Source organism: Mesocricetus auratus, unplaced genomic scaffold (assembly GCF_017639785.1).
Source record: "Mesocricetus auratus isolate SY011 unplaced genomic scaffold, BCM_Maur_2.0 Super-Scaffold_15014, whole genome shotgun sequence".
In the NCBI taxonomy this organism is placed as follows: domain Eukaryota; kingdom Metazoa; phylum Chordata; class Mammalia; order Rodentia; family Cricetidae; genus Mesocricetus; species Mesocricetus auratus.
This window is the reverse complement of record NW_024429186.1, coordinates 83,803,965-83,828,182: the sequence shown is the minus strand read 5'-3', so window position 1 is coordinate 83,828,182 and position 24,218 is coordinate 83,803,965. Positions and strand designations below refer to the sequence as shown.

The following is a 24,218-nucleotide window of genomic DNA, read 5'->3' as shown; positions in this document are numbered from 1 at the left end:
TTCAAGACAGGAGCTGTCTCATCCCATCTCCCATAGTTTGTCTCCCCTTGAGACAGGGGTTCTCTTCACAGTCCTGGCTGTCCTGGAACTCACTCTGTACACCAGGCTGGCCTCGAACTCAGAGACCCGCCTGCCTCTGCCCTCCGAGTGCTGGGATTGAAGGTGTGCGCCATCACCTAGCCCCTGCAATTTCTTTACCCCACACTGTGCCAGTGCTTGCCTGTGCCCTCCACCTGATACATACAGGACTGGAACATGTGTTTGCAGGAATATCCCATGTACTGAGAGCAGCATAACACACAGTAGATATTTAGTTATGTTGACTAAGCCCTCAGAGTAGCAAGCAAAGGCCTACTTAAAGCCAGCTTCATCTCAGGGCATTCTGAGAAGATGACAGTGGCTTCTCACTGAGGTGGTTTGGATGAGAAAGCTCCCTCCAAGCTCAAATGTTTGAACACTTGGTCCCCAGTTGGTGGCGCTGTTGGGGAGGCTCAGGAGGGGCAGCCTTGGTGGAGGAAGCATGTAATTGGAGGCTTACAAGCTGAAGCCTATGACACTTGCAGTTTTCTGTCTGCTTCAGGCTTGCATTTGAAAATGTGAGGTCTTGGCTTCCTGCTCCTTCTGTTGCACCCCGGCCTCCCTGCCATGAGCAGCTCTCATAAACTTTCTTCCATATCTGTGGCTTTGGAAATGCTGTTTTCTCACAGCCACAGAAGCAGCCAGTGCACCCCGATAATCCTCTTGGTTCCTTACCTCTTGTGAAGAAACTCCTCTGTAACCAAAATCATGTAACTTGTACTCCAGACCATCTAAATTACCAGAGGTCTCTAACAAGTATCTGGCCAGTATTTTCTTCTGCTCTCTTGAATTTGTGGCCACTGTGATTGGGTACCAGGACTGAACAAGAATAGTCTGCAATGACAGAATTAACCACATTACTGGCATAAAATACTGGGTTCCTCCTGGGGAAATCACGGCTTACTTCTGTACTTAGAAAGCAATCAGCCCTCAGGAAAAGGATGCTCACTGCAGTGCAGCCCCTGCTCAACCGCGTAAGCAGTAGAAGTAAGCACTCACAGCCTCAAGCAGACGACTCCAAACACAAGTTTTGATTCCAATTCCAATCCGCCACGTTTACACTTCATGCTAGGCCTCGCCCCATTGTCCTAAGTTACTCAACTCTTACTCTGGATTCCTTTACTTGTGGAAGGGGCACCAAAGTCCCAAGAACCAGCTGTGACTTACAGACTCTAAGAAGTACTTATTTTTACTTCTTAGCCTTTAGTCCTTTAGACTGACTTGGTTCTAGCAGTGTTACGGTATCAGAGACCCAGGCTTTACATTGTTAGTCTTTGCAGAGTCTGTTATAATAAAGCTAGGTGAAGAAGTATTAGTACTGCTGGGTTCTAAGAGCTACTCTTCAGTTTCCCTTTTTTCTTGGCTCTCAGGAAACTCCAAATTCAAGCTAATGCTTAACCACTGGGATCACGCAAGTTATTTTGGCTTGGGAATTTACCACTTCATTCTAGGATGGTAAATTTCCATTTCTACTTTCTAAGCCTGATAGTAATTATCAGAAGCACGTTCTAATCTACTTAGAAAAACCTAAGATGTAATTACTTAAATGGTAATGATACCTGAGCTGGACAGTAAAGAGTTCATTTCTGATACAATTTCTTTTAACTTTCTTTAAGACTTGCTTTTTCTGCATTTACACCTGCATGCCAGAAGAGGGCACTAGATCTCATTATAGATGACTGTGAGCTGAGACATCAAGCGGTTGCTGGGAATTGAACTTAGGACCTCAAGAAGAGGAAGTCAGTGCTCTTAACCTCTGAGTCCTCTCTCCAGGCCCCTGATATAAATTTTATAAAGCAAAATGTAAACTTTAAAGCATAAGCTAAGTGATCAGTAAATGGAACCAATGGAAAGAGATGATTTAATCTTAGACATGGCAATCAGCTCATCTAAAAAGCAAACTCCTGTGGCTTTAAATTCCTGAGGTTGAATCAATATGGCCCTCCAAGCCCCTCTCATCTGAAGTGCCAGTCCTCGTCCCTTGACCCTGGCCTATCCTGCGATCATTGTGTCTCTCTCAGATTATGTGACTTCCATGTCCAGTTTCAAGGTCATGAAGTTTCTACGTGGGTTTACGTAGAGCTCCTGTGTGGTAAAGCACCCTTGATTTGTCAGAGGCAACAGTCCCAGCTAATGGAGTGGAGGCCCCAGCCCTGGGTGTGAGGCCATGGGAGACTGCTAAGTTTAGCTGAATGCAGATGTTTAAATTCTGAGGAACATCTGGGGAATCACACACACACAGCCACGGGGAGCAGTAGCTGTGTGAAGTTACTGACTGGGAATAGTTGACAGTTGTCTCATCTCCGACACATCTCTTAAAACTCCTATTCTGGCCCCACTGCCAGTCACGAGTGTCCTAACTCCACGTGTTAGCCTGTGACCTGTACTCCATCCACACCGATGCCGGACACATTCCAAAGCCAGCTTATCAGTTACTCTCAGTTAAGACAAGGTCCAAGTTTCCCCATCTCTGAAGTGGCATTTCATCAGTACAATCTTGTAAAACCATCTTTTAGTACTAGCAAGGTTTCGTTCTGTTTCTGTCCAGAAGGGAACATGTTGCCTAATGTGCTTGCTCCTCAGCCCCTTGTATGCCCGAGACCCTTTGCAGAGCTCCTAGGTGTTGGGAAGACTTGTTAACTGTGCAAAGATGTGTTGCTGTCTTACCTTGCCTGCCTAAGGCAGCTAATTGGTTTAATAAAAAGCTGAATGATCAATAGCAAGGGAGGAGGTATAGGCAGAACTTCTGGGCAGGGAGTCTGTAGGAGGAGGAATGTAGGCTCAGGGAAGAAAAGGAGACAACAGGGAGACCCCAGGGGCCAGACAGACAGACAGAGGAAGCAGTGAAGGAGGGACATACAGAGTGAAACGAAGGGAAACGGCAAAATGGAGACGAACAGAAACAGGTTAAAGCGAAAAGAGCTGGCGGGCCAGCATAAGCCAAGGCTGAGCATTCACAGCTAATAAGAAGGTGTCATGTCATTATTTGAGAGGTGGTTGGCAGCCCTAAGAAAATTCCAATAACATGTGGTCTTGCAAAATTTTTGTGTGGTTACCGGACAGAGACTCAGATCCTCACACCTCTGCAGCAAATACTCTTACCTCTGAGCTGTCTCCATAGACATATGTTTAATTTTTTTTTCTTAAACTGGTATTTATCAAAGGAGGGAGAGGAACGAATGCTAATTATGTATTGTTAACCATCACTTTAAGCTGTCAGATTTTTTTTAACTTTGTGGTTTTTTAGTAAAATATACCACCGATAATGACAGTCATTAAACAATCACTTTCAAAAGAGGATAAAGGAAAATTGTAAAGGGCAAGGTAAAGTAGCAACTATTTAATCACTCTTCTTTTTCCATTTCTCAAGTGTGTGGAGTATGTAAGTGTACACACGCCTATGGCTACCCGAGTTTCATCTTGGATTGCTCTTCCATTCACCCATTAAGACAGGGTCTCTCAATCAAACCCAGAGCTCGTCTCCCTGGCTAGCTTGCTCTGGGATCCCTGTCTCTGCCTTCCAAGGCTGCAATCACAGGCGGGCTATTAAGCCTACTTTACATGGGTTCTTGGGATCTGGACCCCCATGTTTCCAAGATTGTGAGGTGATCACTTTAACTGCCACACCCTTCCAGCTCCTATTTCATCACTCTTTACCCACCTCTGGGGACACCCAACTAGTCACAGGAGGCAGGACTCACTGATGGGCTACTCATTTGCAAACTAAAAGTGATCAGTGTGCTTTCTATTTGAGACTTTTGGCTTTGAAGAGAAAATGCTAGTCTGAATGTACTAGTTGAGACAGTGTGGTTAAGAACAACTCTACTACAAGGCTGAGGGTATAGCTCTGTGCAATAAGTATGTGTTTAGCTTGTGCAAGGCCCTGCGCCCTGGGGTTCCATCTCTGGTTACCACCAAAACCAAGTCCCCCAAACCCTTCTCCTACTGTTTTTATATTATCCTTTCAAAATCAAAACCCACCAGTACAAACTAAAATTTGCTGTCATTTATTTCGAGTTCACAGATAATTCAAAGTTTTACTATATAGAACAGACTGATTAAAACATTTTAGCTGACCATACCATTTTTCTGAGACGATTTTAGGCCTGCTATTAGTTAATGGCACATCAAAGGTCTAATAGCATTTGAAATTTTGTCACCTTAGTAAAATGTATTTCAAACGTATTCTTGGATCTTATTTTTCCAAAATCGTATTTTATGCAGTGTAAGAACAAATTACTCTGATCTACACTGAGATTCTGATGTTAACTATATAAGAGTATTCGACGACGTGCTGTTCAGTTGTTGTTTGTAGGTCATTTCCTCCACAGATGAGCTGCAGGAGCCCACCAAGAAGCTAGAGATTATATTATCATCATCAAAACGGTGCCTGTGACAATGTGTAACGAAAGCCAAAATACCTACTACATATGTGCCCTTCTTTTAGATTCAGAAATCAAACAGTAGGAATACAGATGTCTGCATTTAGATTAGAAGCTGAAAAAAATTGATGAATGCACTGAAATCTGCATTTGTTAGAAATGAACTTGGGCTACTTTTCTAATTTTTCTCTAAGCTATAGAGAATGGTCTGGAAGATTAAGGCAACTCAAGGCCTGCCTGGACAACTTAGTGAGGCCTTGCCTCAAGAACTTTTTTGAAAAGTCTTGGTGGAGGTGTAATTAATTTAGTGGAAGAGTTGCCTACTGTGCATTAAGCCGTAGATTGCAATCCGAGTAGCATCAAAAGAAATGTAAGACAGATGTCAACTGAGTTTTAAGTAACAAGCATCAAGTCATTTGATTCACACAGGACCTCCTAAAAAACATTTCATTTGAAGGACTTTAAAGTTCATTTATTCCAATTACCATTCACTGACCAGGAAGCCGAGGCACGAGAAAGTTGTAGATTACATAGCTTTACTAAGGGTAGCAAACTTACTGGACTCACCATTGAAACAAGAGTCTGAATAAAGTCATACCTACTCACCTCAATCCAGTTGGTAAGCCAGTAGCACTCAGGGTCTGTGTTCTCTACTGTGAACAGCACATTCCCTCTGGGAATGACAGAGCCCTCAGGAACAGCCTTTACTTCAATCGGAAGATGACCATCGTATTTCTGGCAGGAGGCAAAAATATTCACTCATTCAACAAGCAATGTGCAGTTGCCTGTTATATTAAGGTTCTTTTTACATTTTATGGAAGCCACATTGTACAGATGTTGTTAAATCGTTAGCAATAATCTAGTTAATCTGAGTATCTTGTAGCTTCTGAATTGAGTTAAATCCAGCTCTTAGGTTCATGCTGTTTCTGTTAAGAACACCTAACACTCACAATCAACACTGATCAACACAGCATTTCCCCGACTTGTTCAGAAAAAACAGAAATTTCATTCTAACATACTCTAAAAATATCCTACAAACAACTTAGTCTACACAGGTCATTTTCATACATTTAAAAAAAAAAGGAAAGATTAAAAACTAGTGTGAAAGAACACATAAAGAAAAGGAAATCGCTCCAGAAGACTTTTATGTTTTATTTTTTTCTGGCAAGTATACTTTTAAAACCACGAAGACTCTGACATTCAATGCCTAAGTCTAAGCCATTGCCCTGATAACCTCATGTATTTGAACACTTGGTTCCCAGATGCTGGAACTGTTTGGGAAGGACTAAGTGTGGCCATTTTGGAGATGTGCCCCCAGGGGTGGGCTTTTTTCTCTGCCTTGTGGAGAAGGATGTAAGCACTTAGCCACTGTTCCGTTGGCTCCCTGCTATGATGGTCACAGATCCAACTTTTGAAACTGTACGCCACAACAAACTCTTCTCTTCACTGCTTTGGCCATAAGTCTTAGCACAGCAATAGAAAAACAGCCAGGTCAGCACCCACTCTCCACAGTTAACTTGTCTAGAAGGCGAGCTGCTGTGACTCAGGACACAGCATCTAAATGAGCGAAAACAATTACTATGGGTTGGATATGCTGCACAGCATACTCCAATATTAGTGCAGCAATGCAGACATCACTAGGCATCTCTTGTCCTTATAATTCAATTCCCAGTAATTTAGATGATCAGGACATCACAGTAAAGTGAAAAGCAGGCATCCACCCCAAGGAGCTACAAACTGTTGTGACTCCTGAGACAAAGTTCACAATTATTATGTTGTAGTAACTCATGGGTTCACCTGACTAAGTTAGAAAGTAACTTTTGAAATTTCCAAGTAATTATACTCTTAAAATTATTAGTATAGTTCCATTTTCTAAGGTATATTTTCCAGAAATGTAATAAATTATCTTTCAGAAAATACGTTATTTAAATGCTAAGTCACTGACATAGCATATTATTTAGGTCTATTATAAAGAGAAAAACCAAACGTTACCTAGTTTGTATCTAAAAATAACCATTATATTCAGATCATCAACAAAAAGCTTCAGCTACAGTTGAATTTTCTACTCAAATTCTATGGCAAGAGATTGAATTAAACAAAAACTAAAACAGATAAAAAGTGACAGCCATCTTTACCTCAAGGATGTAGTTCCATCCCCTTTCATTAAAGACGTCGTCTTGAAAGTGTTCTTTGTACACCTCTTTGGCCTCTTGGATTTTCTCTTTGGTCACTACTTTACCTGGAGGACACACAGGACTTGTTTACACCCCGTGAACTCTTAGTCACTGCAGCAATGTCTTAGCTCTCACGCCATTTGTGATCAAAAGTACAGAGAGGATGAAGGAGATTCAGAAGAGAAACCTTCATCCAGGGGTTCACCCAACACAAACGTTCACTATTCTAAGGAAGTCAAAGCAGGAGGGTCAGGCGTTCTGAAGCCAGCCTTTTTTTTTTTTTTTTTTTTTTTAACACGGTGAGACCCTGTCCTGAAGCACTAAAATGGGCAAGCAGGTAGAGATCAGAAAGGCACTTGTACAGCATCAGAACAAACAAAACCTAACTCTGGTGCTTTTAGATAACCAATAGCTTATTTTCCAGGTAAACTTTATTTAGAGATGTCTCTGGGTTGGCAATCGATAATTTTCACAATTGAATTTCTACTCCACCCCCATTTTTTAGCTAGCTTTTCTTATTTGTACAATCAGGATAAGAGTACAGTACCTACCTACAGGACAATACACAGCTATTTAGAAAATAATGGCCTAGAGCACTTCTGTAAACTACTGACAGGGTGTATCACCGAATGGTAGTGGGGTGGATTTATAAACATTTGGCAACAGTAAAGACTTCTAAATGAGCCACAAGTTAATTGAACACTAAGCATGTAATGAATTCAAAGTGTTTTGACAATGCTCACCTGCGTTCTGGATCATGCAACTTCATCCAGCTGGGTCTGAGCACACACGTGTCACACCATGCAAAGGCAACAAATGCTGCCTAAAATACCTTGCTCAGCTTCAAGACTATTGTCTCTTACAAACTGCAGTATTTTGCTATATATATATATATATATATATATATATATATATATATATATATAACAAAATTCTCTGCTCTTACAGAAACACAACGGTTTCATCACAGAAAACAGACTTTTAGTGTTTCCCTTCTGTCACTCTTAAGTATGTAGTTTAAGCTAGTATATGTTCATACTGCATTGTGTTAAAAATGTTTGATTTTAAAACAGTTAAGTTGCTGATTTTAGTTTTATTAAAAAAAACTTTTATGCATTTTAGCTTGGGTTTAGGACAGAATTCCCATCAATTATGAAATGGCCCTAAACACACTTCTGCCATTTGTACTACATATTTATATGAAGTGGCAGTCTCAGCATTACAAAAATAAGTACATGTACATTACTATGTTTAGTCCTTAATAAAAGGTAACATTAGATACATTAGGAAGTTTTTTTAACTCAGCAAATTTTTGCTTATATATCTATTTTATATATTTTTATACTCAGAATTGTGTAAAAACTCAGGTTAAGAAGGAATTGCCAACGGCAAAAGCTTAAGAAGCCCTAGTCTAAAGTAAGCAATCAATGCAACACACACACACACACACACACAGGCACGCACTCAGAGTAACAACTTATATACGATAACATAAAGTTATAGAACTGAATAAAAATTTACAATCTATCTTTAAAACCAATGCTATTAGTGTGCATATTTAAAATAGCCTCTGCATTCTCTCTGCATACAGTAGGACCTCTATATCCAGCTGTGTTTTCAGTAGTGCAGCCTGCCTGACCATCTGACCTAAAACTGCTAGCACTTGCACACAATTAAACTTAACCTGTACTCAACTGAAATTACTTTTGTTTCAAAATATCCAGATGTGTAATGTCTCTGGAACTGAAACACTGCCTAGAAACTCCATTACAAAATATGCTATGAATGGCCTCAACTAATATCCAATCCACCCCTGAAAATTACTGGTGGATTTTTGTTTTAAAATGAATTTCAGAACTAAACTCATTACTGTAAATAGTTCCGAAAGGTGAAACTTCAAAATGTATATCTAAAGTAATATAAAACTATCCTAGTTAAATCTACCATAATTCAAAATGGGTTTCCAGATCAGTAATAAATCTGAGTGGATGGCTAAATCTACCAGTAAACAAGAATAGTCTCTGAATATTACTGACTGTCCTAGGCTTTCTTTGGAAACTCCCCAATTTCAGAAAACCTTTCTCTAACTTAAAACATCTAGCACAGACACCGGATTCTAAGATGTAGTGCCTTCAAATGAAGACTATGGTTTTGTGGAAGAAGGCAGGCAGGTGGTCGTTCAGCAGTGAACACTGGGGAGGCCAAGGCACAAGACTGAAGATCTGAGGCCAGCCTAGGCTACAAAGTAAGATTTTGTATCAAATAAAACAAACAAAAGAACTTTCCAAAACTCCTGCAGTGGTGATTAAATATAATCAAATATCAAAATCAGATTGCTCAAATAGCAGAACATAATAGAGAGAAACATGAAGTCACATAAAGCAGGGTTTTAAATGTACTGGGAAAAGCAATACCTTTTAAGTACTTATTAAGAATGTACTGCAACCCATAAAATACTGTTTCCTCGTATTTCACCTTCCTTACTTTGGAGTTTTCAGTCTTCTTTTCACGGCATTCAAAGTAGGAGTAAACTTTGCTTGTGTTGGGTGGGTACTGTTTATAGTGAGTAACCTATACAAAGAAAGACACCTTCATTAGGAACCACCTAGAGCACAATAGACAAGTCTTCAAATGATGTCCAAATTGGACTGTTTCTCACTTGTTATTATTGATCAACCTACCCACCCTGGTTGCACAGAGCAAGAAACATATGCCAGTAGGATACTGCTAATAATTCCTTACTTTACCATCAAAACAAAACGTGACTCAAGAGTCTGAGGTACACAACCATAGCAAGCCAGCCAAGGCAGCCAATTGGTTTTCCATGAGATGTTTGACACTGGAGGTCTTCAGACTTGGGGCTCCAGGTACTTGTGTTCTGGGGACAGGACCTGTCTAACTTTCATCTTTTTGTGTGGGTGTGGTGTGTGTGCACGTGCGTGCATGGAGGTCAGGGGCTGACTTTGGGTCTTCCTCAGTCAGCTTTTTATTGAGACAGGAGCTCTCATCCCATCTGGAGTTCATCAATTCGGCTAGATTAGCTGGCCAGCAAGCCCAGGGTCCCTGCCTCTCAGCACTGGCGTTGTAAACACATGCCAGCATGGCTGCTTTTATGTCAAACACAGGTCCTCAGGCTTGAGCAGGGAGCACTTTGCCAACTGGGTCATCTTCCTGGCCTCCATATTTTGACTGTGACTGGTTTTGAAGTCAGGTTTGGAATTCTGCCATGACATCCATACTCAAGAAATTTCACGTTTTGGGTCATGAATGCTCAAGCTACACCACAGCTATCCAACGTGCCATGTGTATGCAGTTACGAGGCACAGAGGATGTCTTTGGACTGTCATGTGGTCTACAGAAATCTGGACGGAAGCAGCAGCAGTGGCAGCAAACCTTGGTAAGGGAGGGCAAATAGAAAGCCTGCTTTAGGTGATTGCTGCTAATAAACCTGATGGCCCAAACTCAGTCCCCTGGGACACACGTTAGGACAACAGATTCCTCCATGCCATTCTCTGACCCCACATGAGCACCATGTACAGGCGTCCTTACACACATAAATAAAAACGTAGTGAAACATTAAAAACACAAGCGGATTCTCCCATTTTGTTACTTCTCAAACTGCCTCCTAACTGAATAGTGAGTTCCCACTTTAAAAGCATAAAAGTCTCTTTTCACAACTTCTAGCCTATGAATTTGCTAACGGCTACTGTCAAAGACTTACCAACTTCCATCTGAAGAAAGTTTGACATTCACTGACTTTTTAACTTTACTGCAGTGTTATTGTCACTCTAAGACAGTTGTGTAAGTGTGGCATCTGTTTGTGAGTTTACAAACACATGACTAGGGGCAGTGTGTGTCTGCATGGTGGTAAGAAGAGAAAAAGTGACTTTACAATCCAGGGTAAACATGGCCACGGTCACAGATGACCATGGTCCACACAATGTTTCCTGTTAACCTGTGACCACGAGTTTAGGAAAGCCAGTGTTTCTTCAGCCGCACAGCCTCAATTTCAGTGAAGCTTCTTGGCTCTACCTACACAACCTTGCCTGTTAGCACAAAGGAATTTCCACTGCCATTTCTGAACCACCTTCCCATGAAGCAAGCTTGAGCTCCCCCTCTGCTGCATCCAGGCAGAGGTGTGTATGGGCAAACCTGCAGAGCAACATGGACTCGAGGACCTGGGCCCTGCAGCCCGTGAGGCACATAAGAAAACAACAAAAACCCAAAACCGACCAAACTTACCCCGCCCCACACACACTCACACTCACAACGCCTACAACAAAAGGCACAGGGAACCCTGAGCAAAATGTAGACACTTTGGACTTCAGAGGTTGGACCCCATGGACTGATATCACTGTCAGCTTAAGAAAAGCTACGAAAAGCTAAGTAAGAAAGCTAATATAGAACCCACAGTAATTAACCCTATGAATCTACCACAATGTAAAATAAGCAAGCAAACAAAAACCAACCAAGTTAGGTGTATTTATAAAAGACACAGTCCCAGCTTTGTAAACGTCAGGTTCTTAGTTGTATCTCATAGCATCCACTCTGACCTTGTTAGCTTTGACCTTTACACTAATACACTTAACAGTGTATCTTCTTCCAGAAGCTACAAGTTTGTAAGGCAGGCTGAGGATGGGTCAGTGGGTAAATGCTTACTGCATAAGCACAAGGAACATTTGAGTCCCCAAAACCCATGTAAATGCAAGCAGGTATGGTGGCCCAAGTGTAACCCCAGCATTGGGAGGTATAGACAGGGTCCACAGAGCAAACTAGCTAGCTAGACTAGCCAAACTGTCGAGCTCTCAGTTCAAGAGAGACTCCACCTGAATGTACTATTCTGGAGAACAATTGAAGAAGATATCAGACAGCAGACATTAATCTCTGATTTACATACAATGTCTGTACAAACGGAATAGCCCAGAAGCATGCAACCATTCATTCATATACCACATACACAAAAATATATCACAAGGCAAACTAATTATATTTCTGAGAGGTCCAAAGAGTCAAGAGTTGAATGGCAATATCTCTAACTCATTTAACTTCACCAGGGCCTAAAAGCATAATCATTTTTTTTCCATCAAAGTTACTCTTCTGTAAAATGACATAGCTTTGAATTTCAAAGCTCTTACCTTTAAAAAGACTTGCATGTGTATGGATTTTTGCCTACACGCATGTCTGTGTACCACACTCATGTGGTGCCTGAGGAGGCCAGACGAGGGCTGGCAACCTGGACTCCCCTGGGACTGCAGTTAGAGGGTTGAGTCACCATGTGGGTGCTGGGACCTGAACCTGGATCCTTTGCAAGAGCAGCCAGTGTTCTTCACAGTCAAGCCATTCTTCACCCACAAGACTTCAATTTTTTAAAGCTTTTGTTTAGGATACATTTTTTTAACAGTGCTTTAAAACCCACTTTTGCCTAAGTATTCAGAATGTTTCCCATCTAAAACAAAGTTTCATAGACTGCTGAATTAGAAATGAATCACAGCCTAAAATTTTAAGAGAAAATTTAAGTTATTTCAGAAACTACAGGTTAACATTAAGCTGTCTATGCAAATTCACAGGTAATTAACATGAAAGAGAACAGAGCCAACACGCCAATTAGCAGACTGAGTGTCAGTGTTTAGTCTTAGTTATAGGGGACACACACAGCAGTTTTTAAAGGCAGAGTTTCTTAGTAAATATTATTCTAGTATTCTAGTACAGTCAACAGACATTACCTCTAGCTTTACTAGCTGGCTGTCCCTTCATTGCTGATAAAGTGGTCACTGGCCCTTCATCAAAAAATGGGCTATGACGGAACTCCAGTTAGTTTCCTCACAAACAGGCAACCTGTGTGTTCCATGTGCCAGGCTTCCTGTGGAGCCGCAGAGGGGAGGAAGTGAAACAGGCTGACACGGTCCCACTTCTTACAAGGCCAACGAGACTAGCAGGAGAAAAACAATACTCAAAGTAATTTCAAATTAAGATGGACACTATGAAAACTTAGGACAGGACAGAGGGGACCTACCACATGTCTTTAAAAAGAACTGGGGAGATTTCTCTGGGTGGTGACATGTGAACAAAACTGGAATGAAAAGACAGGGAACTCTTTGGCATATGGGACAGTACAAACGATGGCCACTGTAGTTGGTCCTCCAAACCGGTAAGGCTGGGACAGAAAAGGGCCACACATAGGCACAGGTGCCGAGAGGAGCACATTGTGTGTTAAGTGCAATGGAAGCCATTATGTTTTTTAAGTTGGGGTAAATATAACCTGATTTGCATTTTTTGACGCTGGGGACTGGTTATGGGCTCTTACATATGAAGTACATGTTCTAACACTGAGCAACAACTCCTAGCCCCTCCTCATAATCACAGTTCTAAGTGTGCGCCACACACACAAATAAAACAATCAATGAGGCACAAGGGGAAGCTCAGAGCAGGACCAGGAATTAAGAAGCCACTGCACACAACTAAGTCAGATGAGAAGACAGGAGAATTAGAATCGGATGTGAGTAATGAGACATTACGGACACCTCCTAGAGTCTGGCTCGAGCACTCTGGGTTATCAATGATCTCATTTAAGCCAGGAAAAGTGAGGTGCACACACCTGCGATCCCAACACTCGGGGTGAAGCAGGGAGTCTGACTTAAACTGAAGGCCAGCCTGGGCTGCAGAGAGAATACCAGGCTAACCACAGATACACAGCAAACGAAAGAGTTCCATTTATTGAATCGATGAAGAGTATGGAAGGAATGAGTAGGAAAACCAAGAGTTCAGTGTTCAAAGTTCTAGCCCCATGTTTTAACAAGGGTGAGCTTTCTCCAATGTGGAGTGTTAGCCAAAAGCTGCATCAATACATTCCATTCTCAGGGTTTACCCCTGTCCTCCTATTAACAGTAGGGCTGGGAATGGAGACATATTTAAGAAAAGCAGAATCCTCCTGGAGGAATTAGGTATACTTTTCTGTGGTGATATATTGTTTATGATTTATTAAAGCCACTGGACATCAAAAGACCAAAGCATTTAGTAGCCATACAGTCTGAGGACCACCCTTTGGTCTGAGCACAAGTAGAGGACAGAGCTAGTAACTTGGCTGCTTTGTTTTTCTGATCTTCAGCTTGAAGCTTGAACCCCATTATCTGTCTCTGGGCCATTTATTTATTGTGTTACAATTTTCTCTAGATTAGGATGGCCTCAAGATCTTTCTTCCCAAACTGGTATCACAGTACCAAAGGCAACTAGTACTTACCTACTTTTCCAGTTACACTTGTATTTCGAACTGGTAGTAAATAATTAAGAGCCAAGATTTACAATGGGGTGTCGTAAGCACAGATACATTATCTGATTTACAATGGGGTGTCGTACGTAGAGATCTGTGTGATGCCCACAGCCCAAGCAAAGGATTCCATCGTGGCTGCCTCTGCCTCACTCCAGCAAACATTTTAACTGGCTCTTCAGCTTTTTCAGGAGTTTTTAAGTTGTGAGGCTCTGGGAATTTGCTGCCACAGAAAAATAATGTGTTGTTATTTAGCTTTGAAGCATAACCTACTTCATAAATACTTGTAGGAGTTGGTTCTCTTTCCACCAAGCGGGCTCCCAGCTAATGCAAGCCACTAGGCTTGGCAGCATGCATCTTTCTTTACCCGATGCTGCCAGCCTACTGTTTTATTTCTACTGCCCAAGTCATCCCCCAAATTTATAAAACTTACTTGAAAACATATATATACATGTTATATATATATACTATATAAAAATAGTCACCCTCTTTTTTTGGGACAAGGTCTCATGTAGCCCAGGCCGGCCCAGACTCACTATGGAACCAAGGAAGCCTCCCATGTCTATGCTCTCCACGCTAAGATTACAGAGGTACGTCACTATGACTGAAACATATATGTCTTTAAGGATACATCAGAAAAAAATGCAGACCCCCCCCCCGCACTGGCAACCTCTGGTGCCACGGGTCCACGTGGTTCCTAGTCCTCTATGTTCTTACAGGAAGCACTTAAGAGGCAAGTGCAAAAATGGGAGTTAGTGACAGGAAAACACTGTAAAGTTCCAGGCAGAACTAACTTGGTCATATGATCCTCATCTTTTTAAATATCTTCTGCAATGATGCTCAACTTCCTATGTTCCTCAGCCATTGAAGGACACAAAGCCGACTGCTCCATGGCTACAAGGAGTTAAGCAGCTCTTTGAGGGCCCTGAAACCAGTCTTTCTCTACCCTGGATTGTAAGATACTGTTGCTCCCCATGGAGTTCCTCCACTATGAACTAACGCACAACAGCTGGCCCAGGACATCGATGAGACAGACGCAGGTTACTCTGGCAGCACGCTTCATGGTGTGATGGGACCTCAACATTGCTGGAGGACTGCTTTTGCATGTCCTGTCCTTTCCAGCCACAGCACAAATGACAATGCCTTCTGCTAATCTGCTACAGATAAAATGTTGAAAAATGTTAAAACTGTTCTCTGCAGTAGGCGCCCACAAACAAAATGTGTGCAGTTTTCTGGAATTTCTGTGTGGGACAGAAGAAAAGCATCTTTTGCTGCTTCCCAGTTATCTGGAAACTGACCATCCCAGAGGGAAGCTAAAAAAGAAAATATGATGTCTCCTTTACAGGAAAGCCCCAAATGCAACCCAACCACTGCAATGACAGATCTGCTTACATCCATCTTCCAAAGCTGGGTGGAAGACTGTGTCTTAAGCTATTCTGAAAATACAAATGATTAAAGATGTAAGAGCAGGCCTTTTTATTTGGAAAAAGAACTCACAATGAGACTGGACAGCTGTATCTGCCTATGTTCTCAGCTCCTTATTACACATATGAAATATGAGATCACAGAAATGGAAGTGTGTTTCAAATGCTCTTCCACTGGCCCCAAGTTCTGCCCTTTCTTAAGAACGCCCTGAGAATATATCCCACATGTTGCTATATGCTTGGCCACTACCTTATCTACTCTTGTAGTTTAGGAAATGATTTTTTCCTTTAGTTTTAGGAGAAATCTCTTCATCGACATCCAGCCACTCTCTTCTAAATAGCCAAGGCTTTTTAAGAACTGACAAGAACACGTAATCATATGTAATTTCCAAATAATTTTCTTTACTTGTAATCTCAAGTTACGTATCTACCTCTCTAAGATAAAAAGGCAAAAAATAAAGGACAAAATGCCCAATGCAAATGGGCAGAAATAAGAATCATAGGCAAATTGTCGACATGGAGAAAAGCATGACTTGCTAGGAGGTTAAAAGCTTTTAGTAAAAGCAGCTCCAAAACGCCAGCAAAATTCACTGCTAAAGCACTTTCATGTTGATAGTTATATACACTTTTTTTCTGAGACACTATGTACCTCTGATTGTCCACTATCCACTATGTACAGCATGCCTAGAACTCACTCTGGCTTCTGACTGTTGGGATTAAAATAAAGATGTGTTCTTCAAAGCCTGGCCCTTTAAAGTTCAGCCATTTCATACATAATACAGTAAAATACTTACAAATTAGTTTGGGATACTTACTGAAATTTTACAAAACCACGAATGAGACTTTTCTAAAATCACTAAGGATGTCCGAAACACCTCAACTGAACTAAATCAAGTAGAGATTTTAGAGTCGTAAGCACCACGATCTTGCAAAAGTAATTCCTACTTTAAAATTCCACCTGAAGTCAGCCACAGTGATCCACACCTTTCATTCCAGAACTGAGAAGGCAAAAGCAGGAGGAGCTCTGAATTCGAGGCCAGCCTGGTCTACAAAGCGAGTTCCAGGACAGGCAGGTATACACAGAGATACCCTGTCTGGAAAAATCAAAAATAATATAAACATCCCATTTGAAAGACCACCTGTTGATAAATCTTGTATCTATTAAAATGAACTCACCTACTTACTGAAATAAACAGATTACAAAGAAATGTACAAATTAGAATTTAAGCAAAATGGAAGTCTCTGAAACTCTCAGATTGCGGGGTTAAAAAGCAAAGAACCGCCGGGCGTCGGTGGTGCACGCCTTTAATCCCACCCAGCACTTAGGAGGCAGAGGCAGGCGGATCTCTATGAGTTCGAGGCCAGCCTGGTCTACAGAGCAAGTTACAGGACAGCCTCCAAAGCAATACAGAGAAACCCTGTCTCGAACCCCCCCCACACACACAAAAGCAAAGAACCAACACAAAACCACGGGAGTACTACCCCTAACCACTACACTCAAAACCATCACGATGCTTAAGTAAATACTAAACTAGAAAGCTAAAATTTAATTTGTTCTAGTGAAGGTACTAGTCTGACATTTTACCCTTAAGCGTCTTGGAAAACAAAACTTAGTTTAAGATCAGTGCAGTTCACATCACACAATCGTGGGGCATTTCCTCTTCGCTCCTCCCTTTGCTAAGGTGCATTTCAAGTGGGATTAAGGCGAGAGTCCAATCAATTGGCACCTTAAAGCACGGGGCCATTTCCTTCCCCACAAGTTCTCCAGGGTTAGAACTCCAGTTCCTCTACCTCCCGGCCTTTCACTTTCCTTTTCACAGAAACCCCGTGGTGACCCTGAGGAGTCAGAGGCCTCTGGCCTCCGCCGCCAGAGGCCGGGCGCGTGAGCGAGGTCCCCAAGAGTTTGAAACGCAGCCCAGGGGAGCGGAAGGCTGCATCAGACGCGGGGCCGCCGGCCGGGTGCGGGGCACGCCGCCAGCACCTCTCCCCGGGGCAGGGATGAACCTGCCCAGCCCGGGGCCGTTACCTAACCAGCCCGATCGCCCGCCGGTCCCTTCCAGTCCGTCCCGCCCGGGCGCCGAGGCCGCCGGCAGCCGCAGCAGCGTGCGCCCAGCCCGCCGAGCCTCCGGCCGCGCCCCCGCCGCGGCGCAGGCCCCGCCTCCGGCCCGCGACTCCATCCTCCGGCCGCCGCGCTGCGGCTCCTCCACCTGCCCCATGCCTCCGCCCGGGCCCCCGCCGCCCCCGGCCTCGAGGCCCGCCCTGCAGCCCCACCTTGTAGGAGTCCGTGGCCAGCAGGATGTTGAACTCAGCTTCTGCCGCAGCATTCATCTCGGGCCGGAGCGGAGACGCCGCGCCACGAGCTGCCCGGCGCGGCTGCGAGCGAGGGGAAAAATGGGCTTCGCTGCGCTCCGTTGCTTAAGTCACCGCTCGCTCGCCGGGGGGCGGGAGGGGCCGGGAGGGCGGGCCGGTCCGTGACGCGGCGGCGGCGGCGGCGGCGGCGGCTCGCGCGCTCCCCAGCCCGGCGCTCCCGCGGCTTCCCCGGCTGGGCTCCGCGCCCCGCCCACCCCGGGGACGAGGGGGCGGGGCGCGGCTGCGCGTGCGCAGCTCCGGGGCGGGGGCCGCGGAGGACGTGAGGCACGCGCTCTGCCTCCGCGGCGCCCGCCCCCAGGCCTCCGGCCGCGGGTCGCCCCAGCGCGTGACCCGGGACCCCGCCCCCACCCCGCTCCAGCGCCGGGACCCGAGGGGCGGGGCCTGCCGCAGGGGGCGGGGCCCGGCGCGCCCCTCCCGCCGGAGCGTCTTGGCCGCCCCGCCCCGGGCCTTCCCCTTGTCCTGCCCAGTCCGGGGCCGTCCTGCCAGGCTCGCCGGAGTCACGCCACCGTGCTGGGGCCGGCAGCCTCCCGCCGGCGTCGCCCTGCGCCCGCACGCGCCGAATTACCTTTGTCTCCGCTTGCCGGTCGCGATCCCCGAGCTCTCCTCTGTACCCTCCGAGGAGCTGCGTGAGGTCTGAGTTCCCGTGGTGCCTGGACCCGCTTTCCTCCCCGCTGCTGTCTGGGGCCGAACTATTCGATCCTTTGAAGGCTGTTTGACTCTCCCTGGAGAAAAGAGTTTGCGTCTGAAGGGGAAGGCTGAATTCAGCCCTCTCAGACAATGTAGGGACAAGACCGAATTGAATCAAGTATTGCTGGGAAGTAAAAGGCAGCCTTAGTCTTTGATAGCGGATTTTTTTTTTATCATTAACTGCTGGGGCGGGGGAGGGGAAGCTTGCAACCTTCCAAGGAAGAGAAATGACGTCTAGTGACGTCATCCAATTTCCACGAAACCATCCTCTTGTTCAGTTTTCATTTACATAGTTGCAATTCTTTCTGCAGAAAACTAAAATTCCTTTTGCAGATTTAATAGCATTTAAAAATTCTAAGATTTGGATATTTTAAAAAAAATAGAATACAAGGAATAAGAGAAAATTAGTATAAATAAACTGGCAAGGGCCCTTACAGACTGCATCAAGTCAGTCGCCTCCTGGAATCCATTTCTCTGCAATTGACCACTGTTATAGGCTGTTTTTTTGCAGAAGAAAAATTAGGATTCTGATTACAAAGTAGGCTTTGTTTATGGTAGCATTTTTTGAGAGCAAAATTTGTTCTTTGAGTTTTCTTGTATAAAAACAAAATAAGCTAAAAATGTAAGAACTCTAACATTGTAAGCATGCTGACATGGTTAGTTAAGTTCAAGAATTAAGTCTGCAGAAGTACTGTGGGCCCAACCCCACAGCAGTCTTTAGTGGAAAGGATGGCAATGCACTTGCTAGGGTTTTGATCTTAAATGTCCCTCAAAGGTCTATATGCCAGCGTTGACTGGCAGCCTGTGGGCGGTACAACTTTAAGAGTTGGGGTTTGGTCGGAGGCAGTTATAATTGAGAGGACGGGAGGTACTGGAACTGTCTCGTTCCCTTTTCTCCTCTTTGAGATGCACCATGCCGCCACAAGCTCAAAGCAAACAGGGCCAGGGACTGTGAACTGAAGCTCTGAGCCAAAAGAAACCTCTGCCTTCAAGATTTCCTCAGGTGTTTTGTGGAAGAGATGGAAGCTGGCCAACACAGAAATCGTGTTGACAATAGAAAACCACATTGCCAAAGGCAGAATTCAGCATGTTCTTATAGGGCTGTATGTTTAGACCAGACCAGTTATGAATTAATTGGGGTTTAGAACTGTGTTATGAAATGATCACCAAATATAAAACCAAGTTTATCTTGAAATAATATATACTGAAGGACACTTTGAAAAAGTATTTAGTTAGCACCTTTATTTAGTGGCATGTAAGAGATCTGACAAACTGTCTCCCATGGATTAGTGCAGCACAAATATTAATAGATTCAAATAGGTCCCTTCTGTTAGTATTAAGACCTGTCCTTGGGGTTCTGACAGGATACGGCCTGAGCTGCAGCCACCAAGAGCACATTCACTATGTTCCCTTTTAAAAGGGCCCTGCCCACCTCCCATCCTTCTCTCTCTCTCCCTCTCTCTGTTCCCCTCTTCCCTCCTCTCCCCTCTTTCCTCTCTCCTCTCTCCTGCTGCTCCTGTCTCTGGAGGCTGGTCACCCCCCTTCCCTTCCCCCTTTTTATGATCCCTTTCCCTAATTAAAAACAAAACAACAACAACAACAAAAAACCCTCTGCTTGAACCCTGTTGCATGGCATCTTTCTCTCAAGCGCTGCTTTTCTTAAATTATACCTTCTTTTTCGAAGCCCTGGGTCATTCTTCCAGCCCACAGATCAGCCAGTCAAACACAGTCAAACCCCATTTCTTGCTATGCAAAGTGGGTGATGCTGAGCCCCTCCTGGTTTTGAGGCAACCTCTGATACACTTTTGTATTTCAAGGTAGCTTTGGGTATTCCAAACTGATGTGATGTTACCTTGTTAAAAAAACAAACAGAGAAGTGGGTGTAGACTCTCTCATCTCCAAACCCTGACCATTGCTCTCCTCTTTCTCTCTCCCCTCCAGACTCATCAGCTAACAACAATTATCAGGAGCTCCATAAAGTTAAGCTTAGACCTTCCCTTACTTAAATTGGCAGTGAAAGGTTCAGGCATTACGTTGGCCTGACCTGTCACCTGGCAGAATGCACTCAGGCATTACGTTGGCTAGCCCAGAGTTCCATGAGAACCAATCTGCACGCAGGTGCAAAGGACCCCTTTAAAGGACAGACCCCTGCCTGCTTCCGCTGTTTCTCTCTCTCATCCCCTCTCTCATCTTCCCTTACTCTCATCCTCTCTCATCTCATCTCTTACTCCCCTTACCTTACTCTCTCATGTCTTTCTCCCCCCTTTCGGTCTCGCTATAACTATGATTAACGTGCTCTCCATGGCTCATGCTTTATCTCCCTGGTTCCCGTCTCCTGCAACACTTTCTTTTTCCTTTTTTCTAATTTTTAATCTCAAGCAAAATAACAACAGGTAGGATCCCTGGGTACAATTTCTTAGATTGAAGCGTTTTGAACTGATTTCTTCGGCAGAAGAGGTTTCAAGACAGCCTAACATAACTCTGTTGCATGGTTACTACCGATCACTCTTACATAGGTCTATAAAGGAAGAGAGCCAGTGGGGCAGGAGGAAATACAAAGTGGAGTTTGAAAGCTGGGGTTTGTGGCCCATGCCCTTAATCCTAACTCACAGGAAGCAGAGGTCAGACTGGTCTACAAAGTGAGTTCCCGGACAGCCAGGGTACACAGAGAAACCTCATCGGGGGTGACGGGTTGGGGGTAGGGGGTATAGTTTGAGGAGAAAAAGAGCACCAGGAAATTTAATGTTTGAGCCATGATTTATGCTGAAAGAGATCAGGAGAAATGGAGTAAATGGAGTGGTCCCCCTAGGGGAGAGACCCGCCCCCCTGCGCCCGCAGCTAATCCTGCAAGTGAAAAGGCCTAAGGGATTACCCAACTCTAAAGAGAATCAGCAAATCAAAGCCTGTGCCAACGCAGTTCAAGGAGGGGGTTCACCTCCATCCCAAACGGCAGAGGAATTTGGCAGCCTGGGCCACACAGTCCTGGCTGTAGTCTTGAAGAATATGGGAGTAAAAGGGTGGTGGGTTTTCCTCTGAGGATAAAGGAAGCTGCCGAGGCCGGGCATGCGCCCAGGGCACCTCTCTATAGAGGCCTAAAGAGGCCGTTTCCTGAAACTCTGATGCATTCTATTAGAGACCCCGGGATGCTGGAGACGCCAGAGTAATGGGATATCTGCCAAGAAGAGCTGTAAACAGGGCGTGGAAGCAGCCCAAGAGGGAGAAGTATGCTGAAGTTAGCTGAGCTGGAAGGGAAGAGCCGTCCAAGGCCTTTGATATCAGAGGTGGAGCTACAGAATTTGGAGTTTGCCCTGCTAGGTTTCTGCATGGCTCAAATCCAGTATTTCCTCATTATGCCTCCTTTACTCCTTTTCGGAATAGTAATGTATGTTCTGTACCATTGTATGTTGGAAGTGTGTAATTTGCCTTTTTATTTTGATTTTACAGGAGGTTACAATTCAGAGATTGCCCCGAGTCTCAAAAGAGACTCTGGTCATTTAAATTGTGTTGAGACTGTGAATATGGGGGGACCTTTGAAGTTGGACTAAATGCATTTCGCTCTATAATATAGAGTAGGATGTTGTGGTTTCAATGGAAGTGGCTGTACGTATGTTTCTCTTACTGGTTGATGAATAAAGTACTGTGGCCAATGAGGCAGGATGATAGGCGGGACTAGGAGACAAGGAGGATTCTGGGAAACATAGGCCAAGTCATCGACATGTAGGACACCAGAGGAGTAGTGCCATGCTGAGCATTACTGGGTAAGCCACAGCCTTGTGGTAATACATAGATGATAGAAATGGGTTAATAATTAAGACAGAGCTAGCCAATAAGAAGCCCTAGCTAATTTCCAGCAGACCCTTAATCTCAGAGTCCCCCGGTGGACGCCACTTTGTTAGGGCATTCTTCCTGCCAGCCTGGTCCCAAAGCCTCGTCAGCCCCAAATGAATGTGCAGATGCTGTCATATATTTGAATGCTTGGTTCCTAACTGTTTGGGAAGGATAAGGAGGTATATCTTATTGGAGGAGGTGTGTTACTCAGGGTGGGATTTCAGGTTTCAAAGCCCTTACAATTCCCAGTTAGCCTTCTGCCTCTTGCTTGGGGAACAGATGTAAGTGCTCAGCCACTGCTCCAGTGCCCTGCACTACTGCCTACATGCTCTCTGCCATGGTGGTCATGGACCCTAACCCTCTGGAAGCATGAGCCCCCAAATTAAATGCTTTCTATTATACATTTCCTTGGTAATGGTGGGTTTTTTTTCACAGCAATAGGAAAGTAACTAAGACAAAGGGAAAAATATAGCAAAGTTAAATGTTCAGGTTGATCTTTAAAGGGATGGTAAACATATGCCTGTTGCAATGTTGTATGAGGGTCAGTCATCATCATTACTTAGAAATTTTGCTGATAGCTACTTAAGAGTCAATAGTCCAAATGAATGGCTGAAAAAAAAAGCTGTTAGAATTGTTAGAGTATGTCAAGATCTTTTAATTTGGTATTTTCCTAAATGAGAAGTGCTTACCACTGACACTGTAGAAAATGAACATTAATGGTATCAGAGAAGCATTCTTAATTTTACTAATTATTTCTAGGCACATTAGGAAAATATAACTTGCATGTAGAATCTGATTTTTTGGGTGTTTTACTTGGGATGAATTCAAATGAAGGACACTAAGATGGTGAGACACTGTCTTTAATTTTCTCTAGCCTGTAGTGACATGGAAATAATAGTCTAGAAGAAGCTGAATGGCTGCACAGGCTAAGGTTAAGGGAAGCAGAGTCACTGGATTCTACATTACATTTCTGCGTTATAGATAAATTCTACCTCTGAAACTGAGCTAAGATGACCTTCCTTCTTGGAAAGATCCTGAGTTCTGCCTCCTCTGGTCCTGGGTTTTTACGCTTTCATTTTCATGTCTTCTTGTTTCCATCTTAGTTTGTACAAATAGGCAATGAACATTGTTATGCACAACCTTCAGTGTTTATAATGTCCCAATATCAAGACTGAACATTCCTGCTAATGAGTAGAGATTGGGACAAAGAACTAGTCCTAATATGGTCAGCCCAAGAGGGAAGTGTCAGCACCTGGCACGGACACCACACTTATCTGGAAGCATCAGGGGCTCTTTAACTTAGCAGCTACCTCGTCCCTGGGATCTGGAGTGGAGGAGCCAGAATCCGAGGGTGTTCATCATCTTTAGCAAACTCAGCATTTGATTGTAAGGTCATTATAAAATGGCATGTGGCCATGACCCTCAGGAACAACTTCCAGGAAAGGCTTGGGTAGTGTTCATTTAACCAATTTCCCAGGCTCTAGTCTTCCAGAAGGAGCACTTCTCACCAGCCTCAGGCTGCAGTTCTTGTTTTTGACCACTGAGTCCTTGGTGTGTATCTCACTCATCCCCCTCCCTGTACACTAGCCCTAGTTCTTACTGTCTTTGCCCCAGACCAGAATTTTCCCCATCTGACTTGCTATGTATTCTTACCACATGTGTTAGACTTTTGGCACTGTGGGAATACCTGAGAAAAACACTTATAAAAGAGGAAACTTTTTTTTGGCTCATAGTTTCACAATTTTAGTCCATGTCTCATGTTTTTGGTCGTAGAGTTGGGGAATTAATCATGGTGAAATGTGATAGAGGAATGTCTCTCGCTTTATGGGTGGTGAGGATATCAAGGGGATGGGCACAAGGTATAGTCCCAAGAACATCCCCTAATTACCTATTTCTAGCAAGGCTCCAAATCACAACATTTCTGTCACCTCACAAAATAGTGCCATCAGCTGAAAAGCTTTCAACACACAAGCCAGTAGAAGACATTTCATATTCAAATCATAACATTCTA

At 44.0% G+C, this 24,218-nt stretch overlaps 1 protein-coding gene and 1 long non-coding RNA gene across 2 annotated transcripts in view; one reads left to right on the top strand and one right to left on the bottom strand.

Annotated features, from left to right (window-relative positions):
- Positions 1–17,782, bottom strand: part of Nampt (nicotinamide phosphoribosyltransferase) — a 30,863-nt gene extending 13,081 nt beyond the window's left edge. The window contains exons 1-5 of the mRNA XM_040743275.1: positions 17,594–17,782; positions 9,049–9,205; positions 6,596–6,699; positions 5,067–5,195; positions 754–912 (exon numbers count right to left, since the gene is read on the bottom strand). Of these exons, the coding sequence (XP_040599209.1) occupies positions 754–912; positions 5,067–5,195; positions 6,596–6,699; positions 9,049–9,205; positions 17,594–17,650 (606 nt within the window). The 5' untranslated portion in view covers positions 17,651–17,782. The remainder of the gene's footprint in view (positions 1–753; positions 913–5,066; positions 5,196–6,595; positions 6,700–9,048; positions 9,206–17,593) is intronic.
- Positions 17,783–17,939: 157 nt separating this feature from the next.
- The window catches only part of LOC121139411, a 7,805-nt gene continuing 1,526 nt past the window's right edge, over positions 17,940–24,218 (top strand). The window contains exon 1 of the long non-coding RNA XR_005876377.1: positions 17,940–18,471. This is a non-coding gene — a long non-coding RNA (uncharacterized LOC121139411). The remainder of the gene's footprint in view (positions 18,472–24,218) is intronic.